This window comes from Delphinus delphis, chromosome 15, assembly GCF_949987515.2.
Source record: "Delphinus delphis chromosome 15, mDelDel1.2, whole genome shotgun sequence".
In the NCBI taxonomy this organism is placed as follows: domain Eukaryota; kingdom Metazoa; phylum Chordata; class Mammalia; order Artiodactyla; family Delphinidae; genus Delphinus; species Delphinus delphis.
In genome coordinates this window covers 72,952,032-72,973,086 of record NC_082697.1, presented here as the reverse complement: position 1 = coordinate 72,973,086, position 21,055 = coordinate 72,952,032, and the positions used below count along the sequence as shown (strand labels likewise).

Sequence of the window (21,055 nt, the reverse complement as noted above, 5' to 3'; positions counted from 1 at the left end):
GGTCTGAAGAGTCAGATAGAATCTACAAGGATGTCCTGAGGTTTCAAACCCAATCACCTGAAAACCATTTATTCACAACAACGAAAACAGCACTAACCATGTTAGTGGACAGGGTTTCTCCTTTATATGTGTGAACCCAAGGCAATGAAGAACATTTCAAATATATTATACATTGTATACAAATATAGCTAGTTTGAGAATACTTTTTTTTTTTTTTTTTTTTTGTGGTACGCGGGCCTCTCACTGTTGTGGCCTCTCCTGTTGCTCAGCACAGGCTCCGGATGCGCAGGCTCAGCGGCCATAGCTCACGGGCCCAGCCGCTCCGCGGCATGTGGGATCCTCCCGGACCGGGGCACGAACCCGCGTCCCCTGCATCGGCAGGCAGACTCTCAACCACTGCGCCACCAGGGAAGCCCGAGAATACTTTTTAAAAAAATATTTATTTACTTATTTATTTGGTTGCGCTGTCTTAGTTGTGGCAGGTGGGCTCCTTAGTTGCAGTTCGTGGGCTCCTTAGTTGTGGCATGCGAACTCTAAGTTGCGGCATGCATATGTGATCTAGTTCCCTGACCAGGGGTTGAACCCCTGCCCCCTGCATTGGGAGCGCAGAGTCTCAACCACTGTGCCACCAGGGAAGTCCCCTGAGAATACTTTTTATGGCATCTGATGGGACTAGGGTTCCTTAAAATACACCTTTGGAAATGCTGATTTAGTTCTCAGTTCCTTGGTTTAATGAAGGATTCTGAGTTTAATGAATTCTTGGCTTAATGAAGCTCTAATCACAGAGCTAAGTGAAAGAGCTGGTTCTAGAACACTTAGGTCTTCTGATTCAGCCCTGGGCTCTTTCTACTATACGCTAAAGTCCTTTTTGCTACTTGTTTTCTCCCTTTTCCTTAAAAAAAAATCTGATCCCTTTCTTTTAATAATTTCCCTTTTAATTCCTATATTGGAAAGAACAGAAAAAGAGAACAACTCCCGACCCACAAACTGTGCAATTTCTCATACAACAAACAGGTGGAGCTTTCCAGAGAGAGAGACTGCAGAATTGCCAGTCTTTTTCAAACAAGTAACCATGATGGCTGGGAAAGTAACAAATTCCCTTGACTGCTTAAAGAATACTAGAATTATAGTCAATTCAGAGGAAGGATGATTCTGGCTTAACAGTTTTCATTTTCACCCCAAGCTCTTCCAAAAATCTGAGTGAACTTCACTGCCCATAGAAAATCTATGCCGTGGTTCTCAATCTGGGCTGTGCATTGGACTCAGCCCAGATTTAAAATGACACTACAGATGCATATATATAGGGCCAGATGCATATATATATATATATATATATATATATATATATATATATATACACACACACACACATGGCAAGGCTCTACCCAAGAGCTACTAAATCAGAATCTGTCGAGAAGAATTCTGGCATCCACATATTTTTTAAATGCTCCACAAGTGATTCTGATGCAAGCAAGAACTCAGAACAACTATCAGAGCCTTTTGTTTCCTTCACACCCTCAATCCCAATGATTTTCATCATCATTCTACTTCAGTCACCCACTTCCAGGGCTGAACCACTTCTGAAATCTTTCTTACCTTACACAACACTAGACTGTGAATCGGGAGACCTAGGTTCTAGGCTAGATGGGGAAGAAAATGAAGGCAGGAGTAGTGGTTTAATAGATGCAGGGAAAATAGACAAAAGAGCAGTGTTTATCAAAGTGTGGTCTGAAGATCACTTGAATCATGGTATTTGTTGAAAAGCAGACTCACTGGTCCTATCCTAGATCTCATGAAATAGCACCTCTGGAGATATTATTGGCCCAAGAATTTGCATTACAAAGTTATTTCTTCCCTGGAATCAGTCCGTTCCCTCCAGCCTCCCTACAGGCACGAACCTAGCACCTATCTTCTCATTCCTAGATCTTCAACTTTATCTTTCACTTTTATTGACTCCTTCCTATCATCATTTAAAATCATTTAAAGTCTCTCCCAACATTAAAATTTTTCACTGGCTTTTACACCCCTTTGCAACTACCATTCTTTATTTATTCAAGGCTACAACTCTTCAAAGGATTGTCGATACTTGTCTCTACTTCCTCATTACCCATTTATTTTTCAATTCTCTGTAATCTTGCTTCTGTTCTGCCATCAGCACTCCCCTGAAATTGCTCTGGTCAAGAATACCAAACTCTCTTTTGTAGTTCATGCAATGGACCTCATTACTTCTTGCTTTCTTGAGCTCTGATGGTATCTGGTACTGCTGACAGCTGCGTCTTGCTTTACTTCAGTGGGCTATGTTCTAATCCCTTTTCCTCTGCCTACCATTCACATATTGTTGTTCCTTAGGATTTTCCAAAATCTACTCTCGCCCTCTCCACACTTGAAGTGAAGGGACCTTTAAAAGATTTGAACCTGACTCTATCAGTCCCTCACTTGAAATTCTTCAGCAGCTTCCTTAGGCTGGAGTACAAAGCCATAAAGAAACCTACGACCTGCTTCCTGTTCCCTCTCAAGCCACTCTGCTGTTTGCTTTGGAGGGTTCATACACAGCATCCTGCTTTTAGGTGTTTAAATGTGCCATGTGTGGGATCCACCCCCACCTCCTCCCCTAGCAATACCTACGCTTCCTTCAGGTCTCAGCTTAAATCAAGTAAGATTTTGACATCACGGACGAAGTGAGGCCCCCTTGTTCACACCTTCCTTCTTTAGGTAGCACTTTTTATTGTTGTAATTATTGTACAGTTATCCATCTTTATTTATACCTCACTACTGTGTGATGTTAACCTCCATGAAGGCATGAATCTGTTCTGTCTTGCTTAACTATTCTAATTTCAAGGTCCGGTATGTGATTCATAGTAGATATGTATCAAATATTTGCTCATTGAGTAAATGAAAGGGTTCTGGTGTTTGCTCTTCTATTTTTTATTTTTTTTAAGTTATTTTTATTTTTATTTTTTTGCGGTACGCGGGCCTCCCACTGTTGTGGCCTCTCCCGTTGTGGAGCACAGGCTCAGGACGCGCAGGCTCAGCGGCCATGGCTCACAGGCCTAGCCACTCCGCGGCACAGACCCGTGTCCCCTGCATCGGCAGGCGGACTCTCAACCACTGCGCCATCAGGGAAGCCCTATTTTTTAACTTTCTATTTTGAACCAATTTTAGACTTACAGTTAAGCTGCAAAAGTAGTACTCAGTTCTTAAATACCATTTACCCTACTTGTCCTAATATTAATATTTTACGTAACCATGGTACAATGATCAATACCAGGAATTTAACAATATTATTAATTCAAATTATTCAAATTTCACCAGTTTTTCCACTAATATTCTCTGATCCAGGATCCCACGTCGCATTTAGTTTTTATTTTTCCTGAGTCTCCTCCAATCTGTAACAGCTCCCCAGGTTTTCTGTCTTTCATGAGCTTGATACTTTTGAAGAGTACTAATGAATTATTTTGTAGAATGTCCCTCAATTTGGGTTTGTCTGATGTTTTCTCAGGGTTGGAATAAAGTTAAGATTTTTAGCAAGAATGACACAGAAGTGATGTTGTGTCTTTCTTAGTGCATAATATGAATGGGCTTATGATGTAGGTATGTCTTATGAATGGTAACATTGACCATTATCACCTGGTTAAGGTGGTGTTTACCAGGTTTCTCCACTGCAACAATTATTAATATGGTGTTTGCTTAATGGTGATTTCTCTACTTCCCTCTTTCCTACTAATTATTAATTGGAATTTCTCCATAAGGAAAAGCTGTTCCTGGGCTCTAATTTATTTATATCTGTATGGATTTATGGATATTTGTTTTATTCTATGAGTTAAAATACAAAACATTATTATTTTATTATACAAACTGTTCCAGCTTTGGCCATTAGGAGGCTCCTGTGTTACTCTAACCAGCTCAGCTATTTTGAACACTTCCTGGCACCATAAGATGTTCTAGGCTCTTGTATTTTCCCTGACCATCCCTGGAATCAGCCACTTCTCCAAAGAGCCCTAGTTCCATTTATTGGAAAAGTGTTTAGACACAAAAATCTGGGTACCAGGTGTGCTGCTTGCTACTGGTGTATCATTGCTTCTAGGCCCTCCAGGAGACTGAGCTACGAAGTATATATGTATGCGTATCAACCACACATATACATACTTCTATTGTGTTTGTCTATATATTAAATACCATGAGTTCACACTGACACCTCTGGTTCCAATCCGATACCACAGGGCTCATTTTGGTCTTCTTCCTTTTCTCATTGGTAACTTCTTTCTTCAACAGTGAAAAGTTGTTGGCTCTCATTATCTACAATATATTTACTTATTTGTTCAATTCTGGTATACACACAAAGTAGTTTCAGAATTACTAACTCATACCCTTGTGAGAAACACATTTACTAGCTTGATTACAGCATTTATGTAGAGTTCTCTTTGTCTTTAACCTTAGAGTATCCAGTCAAGATAGTGGTTCCTAAAGTTACTTAGGTCAGTTCTTTTCTTTGCCACTTCCTTCAGTGAGGTTATGTCATTCATTTGTACTACAGTTACGTTTATTTGTTAGTGTTTGTATTCATTCTCTTCTATTTTTACAGCCGTCCCCTGGTATCCCTGGGGGACTGGTTCCAGAATCCACTGCAGATACCAAGATCTGAGGAAGCTCAAATGCTTTATATAATATGCTGTGTAGTATTTATATATAAACTATACATATCCTCCTGTATACTTTAAATCACCTCTAGATGACATTACTTATAATACCTAATACAGTATAAATGCTACATAAACAGTTGCCTGCACACGGCAAATTCAAGTTTTGCTATTTGGAACTTTCTGGAATTTTTTCCCCAAATATTTTCCATCTGCAGTTGGTTGAATATATAAATGTGGAAGCCGAAAATACAAAGGGCTGAATGTAGTCTATTTACTCTCAGGTGGCTTCACCCATTGCTACGGTTTCATTGATCATCTTTTTTGAGCTATATAACCACATACACTCTTACTGGACATCCCCACCTACCTCGTGGGTTTGTTGTGAGGCTTAAGGGATTAAATATTTGTAAATATTTAGATCATATTAGCACTTAGTTAGCGGTATTTATATATTTTACATATTACTCTTACTCTATCATATTCCCTGTCTCAAGGAATAGTGCTACCAAACCTGAAACCTGAGTGCCATTCCTGACCTCTCTTTCTTTCCCTTAGTCTCATTCCCCAATCAAACGTCAAATCCTGGTAAATTTCCCTCCTTAAACACGTAGTGAGTGTTCCATCTTCACTTCCACTACCTTTATTCAGGTATCATCTCTCACTTTGATTACTGCCACACCCATCTAACTGGTCCTTGACTTTAGTCCAACATTTTCTTCACACTGCAGCCAGAGAGATCTTTCTCCACACCCCTTCTCTACTGTGGAAACGCCTTCACTTTATTTTCTGACAAATATTAAAATGAAAATTTTAGTAAATACAGAAAAGCAGAAAAAAAATCACCTATAATGTCATCACCTAGAGATAACCAATTACTTTTTCGGGATATAGCCTTGCAGGCTTTTCCTTCACAAACACACACACACACTCATGCACATTATAATATGGCATGTTATTTCTTTTTTGAAACCTGGATTTTAATTGATAATATTGTATACATCACTTCATGGTAGAAAACAAAAATCTAAATATTCATTAAAAAAATAGGCTCATAGTATATTCCACTGCATGAGATACCTAAAGTTTATTTAACAAGTTTATTATTAATAGACATTTAGGCCTCTCTCTCTCCTTCTTTCTCTGCTGTTACAGACAACAGCAAACATTATACAGTTTTGGCATAATTTTGCCTGACTATTTCCTTAGGATAAATTCCTAGCAGAGGAACTGCTGGGTAAAAAGGAAGGCAAAAGGTGTATCATTTTACATATTCAGCAATATATGATAGTGACCATTAGCCAATGTTAGGTATTATTCTTTTTAAATGTAATACACAAATAGCATTTAACTGCTGCTTTAATATGCAATTCTTAGATAGCATGTAAGGTAGGATTTTTTTTTTTTTTTTTTTTTTTTGCGGTACGCGGCCTCTCACTGTTGTGGTGTCTCCTGTTGCGGAGCACAGGCTCTGGACGCGCAGGCTCAGCGGCCATGGCTCACGGGCCTAGCCGCTCTGCGGCATGTGGGATCTTCCCGGGCCAGGGCACGAACTCATGTCCTCTGCATCGGCAGGCGGACTCTCAACCACTGTGCCACCAGGGAAGCCCATAAGGTAGGATTTTTAACTTTTATATTTTTTCTTTTATAAATTACCCTTTTGTGTCAATTGTCCACTTTTCTACCATATTGTCTTTTTCTTATTGATTTGTAAGAGTCCTTTATTACATAGTCTGCAATAAAGGACTAAATTAGCAGGTCTGAATGGTCCAAACTCTGCATATTCCAAGGAAAGGTTTGACTCTGGCCTTGCTCCTGGTAGATAACCTATAAGCCCCTGAAACATCCCATCTGTTAAGAGTGTCTCTGTTTACCTGAGGCCTTGGGACAGGTCAAAGAGTTTATGCTAACAATGGGATTTATGGTGGGAATCTTGGACCATGTGGTATCAGCTTGCCCACTGGAGGAGCTGGAGACTGGAGGTCAGCAAAATGGATGGGCAGCCATGCTTATATGACCAACTTCCAGTAAATACTCTGGACACCAAGGTTTGAATGAGCTTTCCTGGTTGGCAGTACTGCATACATATGGCCACACATCATTGCTCAGAGAATTAAGGACTACTTGCACAAGTCCATTGAGAGAGGACAACTGGAAGCTTGCACCTGGTCTCTCCTGGACCCTGCCTTACATGCTTTTTTTTCATTGCTGATTTTAATCTGCATCCTTTCACTGTAATACTCATCTTACTGGGAGTATAACAGTTTTGCTGAGTTCTGTAAGTACTTCTAGAACATCACTGAACCTGAGTATGGTTTGGGGACCTCTGAACACAGATAGTAACCAGCAACTCCCCTGTCATAACATAGATAACAAATATAGTCTTCACTTTATCATTTGTCTCTAATTTTTGCTGCTTTCTGAAAAGAGCTAATATTTAAAAATTTTACCTTATAAAACCTGGGGTTTTTTTTCTCTCTGTATAGGTTCTAAGTGCGTGTGAGGGGTTTTGTTTTGTTTTACAAAACATAGATTACATAGATTATACACTTTAACAAGGTTTTTTTTTTTTTTTTTACACATTCTACATAAAAACATGAGTGTGCAAAACATGGGTGTACACAGAGTAAAATATGTGTGCCTTTCAACTTCTCTTCTACTCTACTTCCCTCCCTGGAGGTAACTCATTGTCAGTCACTTGGTTTGCATCCTTTTCTGTGTATTAATGAACATACATAATATAACCACATACATACTTAACATAATGCACACCATACTATATTCATTGTTCTGCAACATCCTTTATTCACTAATGTCTTAGAGATCTTTCTTTGTGTGTTAACTTCACAATAAACTACATAATAAACTATCTTATTCTATTTTATAGCAGCACAATATTCCACTGTATGGGTCTATCACAATATGTTTAACCATATCCAGAGTGAACATTTAAGCTGTACCTATTTCTCAAATTATAAACAATATTGTAATAAACATCTTTGTACATACTTCCCTGTGCACCTGTGCAAGTATTTCTGCAGGACAGATCTTAGAATAGAATTTCTGAACCACAGAGTGAGCTCATTTAACATTTTTGTAAATGCAGTCAAATTGCCACCCAAAATACTTCCTCAACTGTACAACCGGTGCCCTTCCCCCCTGCACTTTCCTCAACACTTTGTATCACCAATATTTTTATATTTTGCCAGTCCAGTGGGTGAAAAATATCTGTCTTCATTTGCATTCTACGGTTACTTATGAAGTTAAGCACTTTTTTCATTGGTTTCCTGTATCTTCTATAAATTGCCTGTGCATATCCTTTGCCCACTTTTCTTTTTTCTCTTTTCTTTTTTCAACAAGTCTCTTTACATATTATAGACACTTTCTCTAACACGTTGCAAATATTTTCTTCAAATCTCTAATTTTTAGCCCTTTGTTCTTTTCAAATACAAAAACTTTAAATTTTGATATCATTAAATTAATGAATTTTCCCCAGAGGGTTTTGTTTCCTGTTTGGGTGGTTTGGTAGGGCTACAGCATAAAGTGCAAGGGTGGAAGGCCAAGCAGTATGCAATATTAAGGTCATAAAAGGCTTTGAGGGCACTGCTAAGAAACTAAAACATTATCCTGATGGCAGCAGGGAAGCATATAAAAGTTTTCAGCAATAGAGTGACTTTCAACAAATTCTCCATTTAATAAGAGCACCTACTAAGTGCCATGGTCAACTCTGTCTCTTAGAAAATGGTAACTTTTGTACCTTTTACATTTCCCACAATTCAAAATAACTAAAAGACACAGAAAGCTCATTATGTTAAAAGACACAATTAGGGGAATCTGCTCTGCCACATATTAAAACAAAATGGTATCAGTGCAGAAACTGTGAGGGCCGTGAAACAGTCTAGAAACAGATCCGAGTATACACACGCCTGTAGAATAGAATAAAAGCGTCATTTCGATTCAGTGGGAAAACAGATGATGGCAAGACCACCGGGGAAAAAGGCATATTCGTATCTAACACGTTATCACAAAATTAATACCCAGTAGGTTAAAATGTAAAAAAAAAAAAAAAAGCTATGTAAAAAATCCTTTAAAAGTATTACAAGAAAATAAAGGTGAATGTTTTAATACTCTTGAGATGGGGAAAACTTTCCAAAAATGATACCCACCCACGCCTATTCCAAAATAAATTGCATAAGATATTAGAGGAAAATAGGTTTGTAATCTTGGAACGCGGAGGCCTTCCTATCAAAGGGGCACAGGGTATCCAAGAAGTCTAAGGGCGCCGCTGGGGGGCTCCGAGTCGACCGGAGGGGCGGCGTCCGCGACCCGTGACCCCGGGGCTGCCGCCCGCCCTGCCCCCTCGCCTGCCGCCCGCGGGGCCGCACTCACCCGCCTCCACAGACAAAGGGCGCCCAGGCCGGCTCCGCCCCCTGACGACGACACCGCCGCCGCCGCTGCCCGTCCGGACCCAGGCGGGAGAGGGTGATGAGGGCCCTGATGCCTGAGCCAATGACGCCCAGTGACGGGGCCCTGGGGTTGGACCAGCCGCCGGCGCCAGCCGGGCTCTGACGAAAGCCTCTAAGCAATGGCGGGCGCGCCGCGCTGGCTTCGGCTCTGCGATACGCATGCGCCGGCGGCGCCCAGGGCCGACTGCTTCCCATATGCAGGGCTCGGAACTCCCACCCGCTTTCCCGGGCCTGCTTTTCACCAGGGCCGCGCTGACCCCGGGGGCCCGGACCTCCCGCTCCCGGCACTCGCAGAACTGCGCCTTCCGAGAGAGCCGAGGACCCCTCATAGCCCCTGCCAATCAGAAGCTCCCGCGTGAGTCGCTGCTCGGTCCCCTAGGTGACCACACAAGCCGTCGCTCTCCTCAGTCCTGAAATACCGGCCCCCTCCCGAATTTTATATTGACGAAACTAAAAATACAATAATAATGATTGAATATATCAGGTCTACTGATGAGACTAATGGAATTCTTTTAAGGGGGTAACATTTTGCTTAATTGGGCTTCACCAAAATCGGCTGCAAATGTTCATCTGTTAATGCTAGCATTCAATGGGAAAGGAGAGACTTCAACAAATAGTGTTGGAACAACTGGATATGCACGTGCAAAAGAATAAAATTGGACCCTAGCCTTACACACCACATACAAAAAGTAATTCAGGGGCTTCCCTGGTGGCGCAGTGGTTGAGAGTCCGCCTGCCGCTGCAGGGGACACGGGTTCGTGCGCGGTCCGGGAAGATCCCACATGCTGCGGAGCGGCTGGGCCCGTGAGCCATGGCCGCTGAGCCTGCACGACCGGAGCCTGTGCTCCGCAACGGGAGAGGCCACAACAGTGAGAGGCCCGCGTACCGCAAAAAAAAAAAAAAAAAAAAAAAAGTAATTCAAAATGGATCAAAAAACCTAAACGTGAGAAGTAAAATTATAAAACTCTTAGAAGAAAACATAGGAGAGAAGCTTCATGATGTTGTTCTTGGCAATTATTTCTTGTATATGACATCAAAAGCACAGACAACAAAAGAAAAAAATGGATAAATTGGACTTCAATATTTAACACTTTTGTACATCAAAGAACAGTAGTAATTGACTGAAATGACAATCCACAAAATGGGAGAAAATATTTGCAAATCATATATCTGATAAGGGATTAATATCCAGAATGTATAAAAAACTACTCTAAGTCAACAACAAATAAACAGGTAACCAGATTTTAAAATGAGCAAAGGACTTGAATAGGCAATTCTTCAAACAAGGCATGCAAATGACCAAAAAGCACATGAAAAGATGTTCAGCATCACTAATCATTAGGGAAATACAAGTCAAAACCACGAGATACCAAGTCACACCCACTAGGACAGCTACTACAAAAAACAGTTAAGTACAAGTGTTGGCAATGATGTGGAGTAATTGGAACTCTTGTGCGTTACTGGTGGGAATGTAAAATGGTACAGCTGCTGTGGAAAAGAGTTTGGCAAGTTTTCAAAAAATTAAACATAGAATTACAATATGATCCAGCAATTCCATTTCTGGGTAGATAACACCAAAAGACTTGAAAGCAGGATCTCAAAGAGATATTTGCATCCCCATGTGTGTTACAGCATTATTCACAATAGCCAAAAAGTGGAAGAAACCCAGTGTTTGTTGACAGATGAATGAATAAGCAAAATGTAGTATATGTATACATACTATAGAGTATCATTCAGCCTTAAAAAGGAAGGAAATTCTGAAACATGCTACAACATGAATGAACGTTGAAGACATTATGCGAAGTGTAATATAATTCAGTCACAAAAGGTCAAATGCTACTCAGCCATTAAAAAGAATGAAATAATGCCATTTACAGCAACATGGATGGACCTAGAGATTGTCATACTGAGTGAAGTAAATCATACAGAGAAAGAGAAATATCGTATGATATCCCTTATATGTGGAATCTAAAAAGAAATGACACAAATGAACATATTTACAAAACAGAAACAGACTCACAGACTTAGAGAACAAACTTATGGTTACCAGAGGGGATGGATGGGGGGAAGGGATAGTCAGGGAGTTTGGGATCAACATGTACACACTGCTATATTTAAGATGGATAACCAACGAGGACCTACTGTACAGCACAGGGAACACTGCTCAATGTTATGTGGCAGCCTGGACGGGAGGGGGGTTGGGGGGAGAATGGATACATGCATATGTATGGTTGAGTCCCTTTGCTGTGCACCTGAAACTATTACAACATTGTTAACCAGCTATACTCCAATATAAAATAAAAAGTTAAAAAATAAAGGTCAAATACTGTATGATTCCACTTATATGAGGTACCTAGAGTAGTTAAATTTGGACATTGACAGACATTACAATTGTTGCCAGGGGCTGAAGGTGGAATGGAGATGTCTAGTTACTGTTTAATGAGTACAAAATGTCAATTTGAGAAGATGAAAAGACTTCTGGAGATGATGGCTGCACAACAAAGTGAATATACTGAATGCCACTGAACTTCAAATGGTAAGTTTTATGTTATGTATTTTTTAATACCATAAAAAGAGAAAAAAGACAGCTGGATCCTTATATCTGTTTCTACATTTAATCTTTTGAAATATGTTGTTTTGGTTGATGTTTCTGAAGAAAATCTGACTTCATATAGATACATAGTTGGAAAAAAGAATCCTTTAATAAGTCTTCTCTTGTAATTGTGAATATTCTTCTTTGATACCCCACCAAAACTTGATGAGATTAGTTGCAATGTAGAATCTGAAACCATATTCATATACTTTTGGTTTTTACACCACAATCTTGTTAGTCTGTCTCACTCTCCAAATGGATCTTGAACTCATGTATGACTTTGTAATGTCACACACTGGCCATTTGGAAAATATCTGTTTACTGAGTTACCTAACTCAGTGGGTCCTAAATGAGTATGATTTTACCCTCTAGGAAATATTTGGCAATGTCTAGAAATATTTGGCAATATGTGGCAATGGTTGTCACACGCTGGGGTTGCTACTGACATCTACTGGGTAGAAGCCAGAGATACTGCTAAACATTTTAACAATGCATAACAAAGGATTATATAGCTCCAAATGTCAATAGTGCTGAGGTTGGAAAACCCTAGTTTATTTAATGCTGACGTATTTCATTATGCAATATAAAAATTTGTGTTTGTTAATATCATCACTAATCTTTTTGGGAAAGTTTGTAAGTATTAGGAAGTTGTCAAGATAGTGGATACAAGTTCTCCAAAAACTTTAAAGTTCAAATTTTATCATTTACAACATATATTTTCAGTTATTTTCCTTCATGCTGTAAAGCACACTTCATTCATTTTCAAGAAACTGTCTTAGAAATAACCAAGTCTAAAAAACTAGTATTTGTCAGTTGTTTTTGCAGTTGAAATTGGTGTTCCATAAAATGAGTTACTATCTCTCACAATCACATAACTTATTTTCGCACTTGTATACGGTATAAATGCTTTATGGTACTCACTACCTTGATTAAAGTAGCAGCAGTTTTAGCCACCATTGCTTTTGACCCATCAGTGCAAATGTCAACACAGTGGAAAAAGCAAATTACCTTAGTATTATTAGAAAAAAAAGTTGACCGTACGGGCCCCCTGAAAGACAGTCAGGGATCCCCAGGGGCCCAGGGACCATACTTTGTAAACTTCTTCTCTAGATTTATGTGAAAGAAGTAAACCCCTATTTGTTTAAGGCACCATTAATTAGGTTTTAAAAAATAAGATAACTTGTATCTTTAGTTTTCAAACCATCTTCTGCAGACTTGCCAAAAAGTCAACAGTTACGCAGAGATACTTATTTTTTTTAATTCCTCTCTTTTTTTCAAGAGTTACTGAGATATAATTGACAAATAGAAGTTGTATATATTTAAGGTGCATAATGTGATGTTTTGATATACATATACACTGTGAAATGATTACCACAATCAAGCTAACATATCCATCACCCCGCATAGTTACCACTGTGTGCGTGTGTGTGCATGTGTGTTTGTGTGTTGGGGGGAGGAGAATGCTTAAGATCTACTCTTAGCAAATTTCAAGTATAAAATACAGTATTGTTACTTATAGTCACCATGTTGTACGTTAGATCTCTAGAATTTTTTCATCTGCATAACTGAAACACAAGACTCTTAAATTTATAGTAATTTACTTCAAATTCTGAAGTAGGATAAGTATAAGAAGTTAAGAAATAACCCTTTTTCAGTGGTTTCAGTGTTTACTGTTGGATTGCAATTAAAGCTCGGAAATCACTGCAATACCCACCATTATTGTTCTACTAAATAGTATAGAACCTTCATATATACTAGACTAGAGTAAACCATACCATAGAACAAAACACTACCTGTAGTAGAAAACACTATTTACCATTAGGGAAAAAATGAGGTAAATCTATATACTAAAGTGGAATAATCCTCAGGATATATCAAGTGAAAAGACCATGGTACAGAGCCGTTCTTTAATTCTGTTTGCTTTTCTCTTTGCTATGCTTATATATAATATTTCCCTTTAAAACATGCCTCATAGTCTCAGTATCTTTGTGTTATACTCAAAAGTAGGATAGCATGTCCTTCTCAGGCAGTGTTGCTTAGAAATCAGCACAGCTTGCTCTCTTGTACCTCTCCTCCCTTGTTCCAAACTGTTGCAAACACAGTGAATATTTGGTCCAGAACTGGGGACAGTAGAAAGAACACCAGCGTTGGAATCAGTTCAGACCTGTGTCTGCCACATAGCTGAAATCTCGAGCAAGTAAGTTACTTAATTTTTTCGATTCTGAATTTTCTCTTCTAGCATATGGCAATGAAAATATATGTATCTCATATCTATTATGAGAACTAAAGGAGATAGAGCACATCAGCACTCAGCACAATGCTTCATAAATGACAACTATCATTAATTTAGTTCCTTGTCTAAGGGAGTCATTTAGAGTTTTAGAAGCTCTGCTTTCTCAATTCTCCTTCAATAAGTACACTCTAACACCTCAGCCTCCCCTGATAAGCTACTCTGGAAAGTTAAGTAATTATAAGTGTCTTCCTGGTTCTTTTAGCACTTTTTAAGAAGGAAGGGGGGTGATATAGGAGTACAGGATTAAGAGCCACAAACAACTACCTATAAAATAAATAAGCAGCAGAGATATATTGTACAGCACAGGGAAATATAGACATTATTTTGTAATAACTTTAAATGGAGTATAATTTATAAAAATATTGAATCACTGAAAGCAATATACTATTAGCTGTACACCTAAAATTAATATACTATTGTAAATCAACTATACTTCACTAAAGAAAAAGTGAAAAAGAAAAGCAAAATTCCCTGTTTCCGTTTCTCAAGCCCAGAGAGTTCTTTAAAGAAGAACAATATTCTTTGTCCTTTTGATTTCAAAAGGGAGTTTACCTTTCTTTAGATGCTTTTTATATGTTTATGATTAAATGTATTACTGTACATTATAAGTTGAGTATTATTTATTATATAGAAGCCTGTCTAGCAAAGCAGCCACAATTGAAAACAGGTTAACAGTGTGGACTGAAAGCCAAAACCAGGGATAATGTCTATACTAGGCTCCCTTATTGATCTAAATTATATTGTAGGAATGTAGCCTTTTAAAGTAATCTTTTAAAGGTTTTTGTTTCTTTATTTTCAGCTCCTTCAGTCTGACATGGCAGAAAAACCAATGCGTATGTCCACACAAATACCCGATGATGAAGATATAGTTGAGTATATCTTTCAAAGAGAATTCTCCTTTTTGTCCTTAACAAAATTGTGTAGCTTCAAAATATTGACTCAGTAAACTGATATAGACCTAGATGGTAAAGGCTTATGTTTGTTATGTTTGGACATGAATTAACTTTTATACTGATTGGAGTTAAATATCAATGATCGTTTAAATAGCTGATGCATGTTTCTTGCATCTGCAGACATTTTTAGTAGTACAAAAGACTATTCCTATTTAACACCAAAGAATAACAAATGAAAATTCCAGAACCTCCCAGTAGGTGAGGAGAATAATGCTACTTTGATGTATATGTTTGTGGACCTTTAGATACTGATAATAAAAAACTTTTAAATGAAGTTATTTTAGGAAGTGGCTGGGTGGCTGCTTTTTTATTACTTTACTGAGTGGGAGATCGAACCAAGTTCCATGTTAAGACGCGTCTCTGTACTAGGGAAAACATAGTAATTCACATAAAATTTTACCCTAAAAGAGAGAGTAGCATATCTGAATGGGTGAAAACTGAGTTTTAGAACTATTTTTGACCAAAATAGATACATGAACAGATACATGAATATTGAGCTATGTTAAGTAGTGTTTGTTTATGACTTAATAACTAATGGCTCTCTTTTTGGTGTTTTCCTCCAATCATGCATGGTTTTCTGTATCTTTGTTTGAACCATCAAACGATCATATTTTTTCTCTTCTCTTTCTCAGTTACTTTTCTGAAGTGAATGGTTTATTCCACCTTTATTTTTCTATCAGCCACACTTTAAAAATCACATTTGATCCAACTTTCATCTTCGTTGCTTTTCTGAAACTATTACTGACCCTTTCAAGTCGGGTCCCCACAAGGGTCCTCCTGCCTGGGGTCACTCGTGCCAGTGGAGTGAGACTGGGTGCGGCTCAGAAGCAAAGGAAAGTTTAGTCTTTGATTAAAGAATGGAGAGGTGTGAGCTCAAGCTCTAAAGTACACACTCTGCGGACAGGCTGTGGGCAGGCTGCTTCGTAGGGTTCCAGTCTGCGGAGGGAGGGGCGGAGTTCTCGTGGGTGCTCACGGCACCCCACCTCTATCTTGAGTTGAAGTGTTGCTCGCAGGGCTTCTCCACACGATATGCCAAGTTGGGGTGTTGGGCCCATCGGTTCTGTGCTGGGAACTTTAATCCGAGGTGTTAGGTGCAGGCCTCTGCACACGGCCCCCTGTAGGCAAGTGAAACTAGACTTAGCGCGAAAGAAAAGTTGACAACTTATCTTATTGTTACCGACCCTTTTGAGTCGGGGTCCAACAACAGTCCTCCTGCCTGGTGTTATTGGAGCCAATAGAATGAGAGCCAGTTTGGTTCAGAAGCAAAGGAAAGGTTTATTCTTTGATCAAAGAATGGAGAGGTGTGAGCTCTCGCTCTAGAGTCCTCGCTCTCCTGAACAAGCTGTTTACGGGCTCGCTTTATAGGGTTCTTGTCAGCGGAGTGGGGCGGCGTTCTTGGAGGGCGACTGCAGTGCCGGGTGCAGCAGCATCTCTGCACACGGTTCACTGTCATCATCTTGAATTGAGGTGTCATGCAACAGCGCTTCTCCATATGGAGCGCCAAGTGGGGGTGTTGAGTGCAGCGGTTCTTTTTGTTGTTGTTAATTAATTAATTTATTTTTGGCTGCGTTGGGTCTTGATTGCTGCGCACAGGCTTTCTCTAAGTTGCATCGAGCGGGGGCTACTCTTGGCACGTCGGCCCAGTAGTTGTGGCTTGTGGGCTCTAGAGCGCAGGCTCAGTAGTTATGGCACATGGCCTTAGTTGCTCCATGGCATGTGGGATCTTCCCAGACCAGGGCTTGAACCCATGTCTCCTGAATTGGTAAGTGGATTCTTAACCACTGTGCCACCAGGGAAGTCCTGAGTGCAGTGGTTCTGAGCTGGGAACTCTAATCCCACACGTTAGGTGTAGGGGCTCTGCGCTTGGCCCCCTTAAGGCAAGTGAGATTAGACTAAGCACAAAAGAAGAGGTTAGACCTTATCCGATCACCTAGATTCCATCATATTTTTCCCAGGGACCCCAGTGGGCTTTGCTGGTGACAAAACTACTGTCAGAGTCCTATCTCAGTGACTAAACCACTGACTTATGCCCATCCCATATTACCTTTGGGCCCTCTGATGCATTAAATCACGGTGAATGCTCCTCTGTTTACATGACATTAAAATCATAAAATTTTAGAATAGGTGGATCCCAAAGGCCAATTAGTCGAACTTTAATCTGATATATAAATGCTTGCTACAAACCATTTAGCAAGTAGTCTTCCAAACTTTTTTTGAACCCTTTACAACTGGCAACTTAATTTATTCTCCTTTTTGAAATTAAAAATAACATTATTAAAAGAAAATTTCAAACAATAAGAAAGAGATAACAGGCCTTTCAACCTAGCTCTTTACAGGAAATAACTAATCTAATCTTTGAACAACTTTTCATATCAGCCCATACTGATCAACCTAATTCTTTTTAATAGCTCTGTTCTTTTTTTTTTTACATCTTTATTGGAGTATAATTGCTTTACAATGTTGTGTTAGTTTCTGCTGTATGACAAAGTGAATCAGTTATACATATACATATATCCCCATATCCCCTCCTGCTTGCACCTCCCTCTCACACCCCTCTAGGTGGTCACAAAGCACCAAGCTGATCTCCCTGTGCTATGTGGCTGCTTCCCACTAGCTATCTATTTTACGTTTGGTAGTGTATATATGTCCATGCCACTCTCTCACTTCATCCCAGTTTACCCTTCCCCCTCCCCGTGTCCTCAAGTCCATTCTCTACGTCTGCGTCTTTATTCCTGTCCTGTCCCTAGGTTCATCAGAACCTTTTTTTTAAGATTCCATATATATGTATTAGCATACGGTATTTATTTTTCTCTTTCTGACTTACTTCACTCTGTATGACATACTCTAGGTCCATCCACCTCACTGCAAATAACTCAATTTCATTTCTTTTTATGGCTGAGTAATATTCCATTGTATACATGTGTCACATCTTCTTTATCCATTCATCTGTTGATGGACACTTAGGTTGCTTCCATGTCCTGGCTATTGTAAATAGAGCTGCAATGAACATTGTGGTACATGACTCTTTTTGAATTATGGTTTTCTCAGGGTATATGCCCAGTAGTGGGATTGCTGGGTCATATGGTAGTTCTATTTTTAGTTTTTATTTTTGAATTTTATTTTATTAATTCTTTTATACAGCAGGTTCTTATTAGTTGTCTATTTTATACATCTTAGTGTATACATGTCAATCCCAATCTCCCAATTCATCACACCACCACCCCCACCCCGCCACTTTCCCTCCTTAGTATCCATACGTTTATTCTCTATATCTGTTTCTCAATTTCTGCCCTGCAAACCAGTTCATCTGTACCATTTTTCTAGGTTCCACATATATGCGTTAATATACGATATTTGTTTTTCTCTTTCTGGCTTACTTCACTCTGTATGACAGTCTCTAGATCCATCCACATCTCTACAAATGACCCAATTTCGTTCCTTTTTATGGCTGAGTAATATTCCATTGTATATATGTACCACATCTTCTTTATCCATTCGTCTGTCGATGGGCATGTGTCTTTTTGAATTATGCATGTGTCTTTTTGAATTATGGTTTTCTCTGGGTATATGCCCAGTAGTGGGATTGCTGGATCATATGGTAGTTCTATTTTTAGTTTTTTAAGGAACCTCCATACTGTTCTCCATAGTGGCTGTATCAATTTACATTCCCACCAACAGAATACTCACTTTTATAAGGGAAGAGGCTTCACAACTCATCTTCTGGCTCTAGTTTCCTCTCCAGGCCACTGTCATGCTAGTGCCTTATTCATCTTTTTGAAATGCTTCTTCCTTCTACTATTCTCTGGCTCAAACCTCTAGCCACTGCCCATTACCATTTAGATAAAATCCATATTCCTTAGCCTCATATTTAAAACTCTCTATTGTTGGGTCCTTTTTTTACCTCTTGTTCATAATACCTCCCTCCTTCATACAAGTCTTATCCTGTCTTCAAGAGACAATCTGCCATCTTTTAAAATTATTTTTAACTACTCTATGCCACAGTCATCTATCCTTCTTCCAAATTCCTATATTATTTTTTGACTTTTCTGTAATTTTGGTACTTAGTATGATATTAATAGATATTTTAACTTTTTCTTCATGGCTTTTATTCTATTGAAATTGTAGGCTCTTCATAAATAAGACTCTTTGACTTATAGAACATCAGAGTGTGAAAGAATTTTAAGCTCTCCTGATCAAATGTTCTCATTTTACAGAAGAGAAAACAGGCACCAGTGACTGTCCCAAAGGCTCACAATGACTAGTGACTTTTCTTATTCAGCTACCTTTCCCCATACCACTGGGAAAAAAAGTTCAGTGAATACAGGGTAAACATCAGGGCTTGTCAGAGCTTGTAGAGTCCTTTTATAAATTTACAGACTATAACTTTATGTACAGTATCCCATTTGCTAGATGTAGTCTGTGTGTCCTTGCTATCATGAGGGATTAAAATAATGTATGATTTGCATTTCAGTTTCATGTGAATGCATGTGAAATAATCCTTTTAATAGTAGGTTCATATATTTTTATATATCTACCTTGTTTATTTCTTAATTTGCTTTATTTGTGCTTTGTTTGTGGATGATGCAAAGTTGAATTCAAGAACGAGACTTGAAAGATCACAAATTCCAAATTAGTAGAATCTGAAATATTTAAGTTCTCTCCATAGATTATTTTGGAATTTTATAAAAGTAAATATTATAAGAAAGAACTTTTGGCCCGTCAGAAGACATTTGTTAAGTAATAGTGATGATTCTATGGAAACCCCTGCTTGTTCTATCGATATTTGCTCTGTGGGTGAAAACTCAGTGTTCATGAGGCCAAGGTTTCTGGTCTGTTCCTGATAAGAAAATGGGCTATATTTTGTTCTATGGACACACAAAGCACTTTGATCTGGTACCTCCCTAAGCTACGGTTTTTAAAATGAGAGAAGCCTGCCACAAGGGAGTGTAGGACAGAGAGGACAGTAGAGTGTCCAAATCTTTTATTGTTACATATAATCTTCAGATTATATGGGTCAGAATGTTCTCTTTTGAGTAGAGAAGTCAAAATTTACCACCATATATAAACGCTGTCTTCTAAGAGCACAAGTAGTTACAAATTGAAAATTTTTATTATTTCTTATTTGATTGTATTTTCAGTTTAGGATTGGTAAATACACTCTCTTTAAATATAAAATCCCCATGGAATTTTTACTAATTAATTCTTGGTTGATTCCTGGATTCTTGGTTGAGACCAGATAGGACCCGGGTAGGCTCCTATCTCTACCATTCACTCTTCATTTAGCATGCACTAATTCAACCAAAAGCTATTGAAAGCCTACTGTGAGCTGGGAGTTAATGATATAAAGTGAATAAAATTCTATCTCAAAGAGCTCAAAGTGTATTGAACTCTGTCTTTGGGTAAATCATGTAAACTGTTTGGATCTTAATCCCTTATTTTAACATAAGAGGATTAAATGAATTCTAATACTAATCATAGTGAAACTATTAATACAAATGTTTCCTTATATCATTGTGTCTATAATATTATAATGCTTATGGAAAAAGAAATAGCATAATTTAATTTCTATGCAAAGAGTGTTTTTAAAAAAATCTTTGAAGCATATTCTTATTTAGGACTACCAACTGTATGTTTTCTTTGTTAAAAATTTTTTTAAAATAATTTCATATTTTTGACCACACTATTCAAAATAGTTATGCTAAAAACATGATATAGTAAACCTATTTTACTCTTACTACTGAACTCAATTAAGAGTCCCATAGCAGGGTGATTCAGGAAGGGGTAGGCATGTAGAAAGGAACATGAAATTGAAATATGAAGAACAGCAGTCTCATAGTTAATAATTTTGATGCTCAATTATGCAACATTTGGCCAGTAGGTGCCATTTAAACAGATTCTCCTGTGCTTTTAAAATTGCATTTGAATATATATGGGGTGAAAGAGCATCTTAATATTAATGGTTTTTCCAATGTGTAAACACGATATATATTTCCATTTATTTAGTTCAATCTTAATCGCTCTTATCATTCTTTTGTAGTTTTCAGTGTAAATGTCTTACATATCATTATGATACTTGATATTATTTCTATCATTTTGAATTAATCAAGACTTGT

The 21,055-nt window shown here is 38.5% G+C and overlaps 2 protein-coding genes across 5 annotated transcripts in view; one reads left to right on the top strand and one right to left on the bottom strand.

The window, feature by feature from the left end:
• The window catches only part of ZNF713 (zinc finger protein 713), a 33,033-nt gene extending 23,182 nt beyond the window's left edge, over positions 1 to 9,851 (bottom strand). Inside the window, exon 1 of one of the 2 annotated variants that reach the window (XM_069541416.1) lies at positions 9,027 to 9,851. In XM_069541416.1, coding sequence (XP_069397517.1) covers positions 9,027 to 9,432 — 406 coding nt within the window. In that variant the 5' untranslated portion in view covers positions 9,433 to 9,851. The remainder of the gene's footprint in view (positions 1 to 9,026) is intronic. The other variant, XM_060032153.1, reaches the window with a different exon arrangement.
• The window catches only part of SEPTIN14 (septin 14), an 82,193-nt gene that overhangs the window by 30,345 nt on the left and 30,793 nt on the right, over positions 1 to 21,055 (top strand). For 2 of the 3 annotated variants that reach the window (XM_060032150.1, XM_060032152.1), the window contains exons 4-5: positions 11,505 to 11,639; positions 14,789 to 14,857. In XM_060032150.1, coding sequence (XP_059888133.1) covers positions 11,637 to 11,639; positions 14,789 to 14,857 — 72 coding nt within the window. In that variant the 5' untranslated portion in view covers positions 11,505 to 11,636. Of the gene's footprint in view, positions 1 to 6,181; positions 6,253 to 11,504; positions 11,640 to 14,788; positions 14,858 to 21,055 lie in introns of those variants that run through there. The other variant, XM_060032151.1, reaches the window with a different exon arrangement.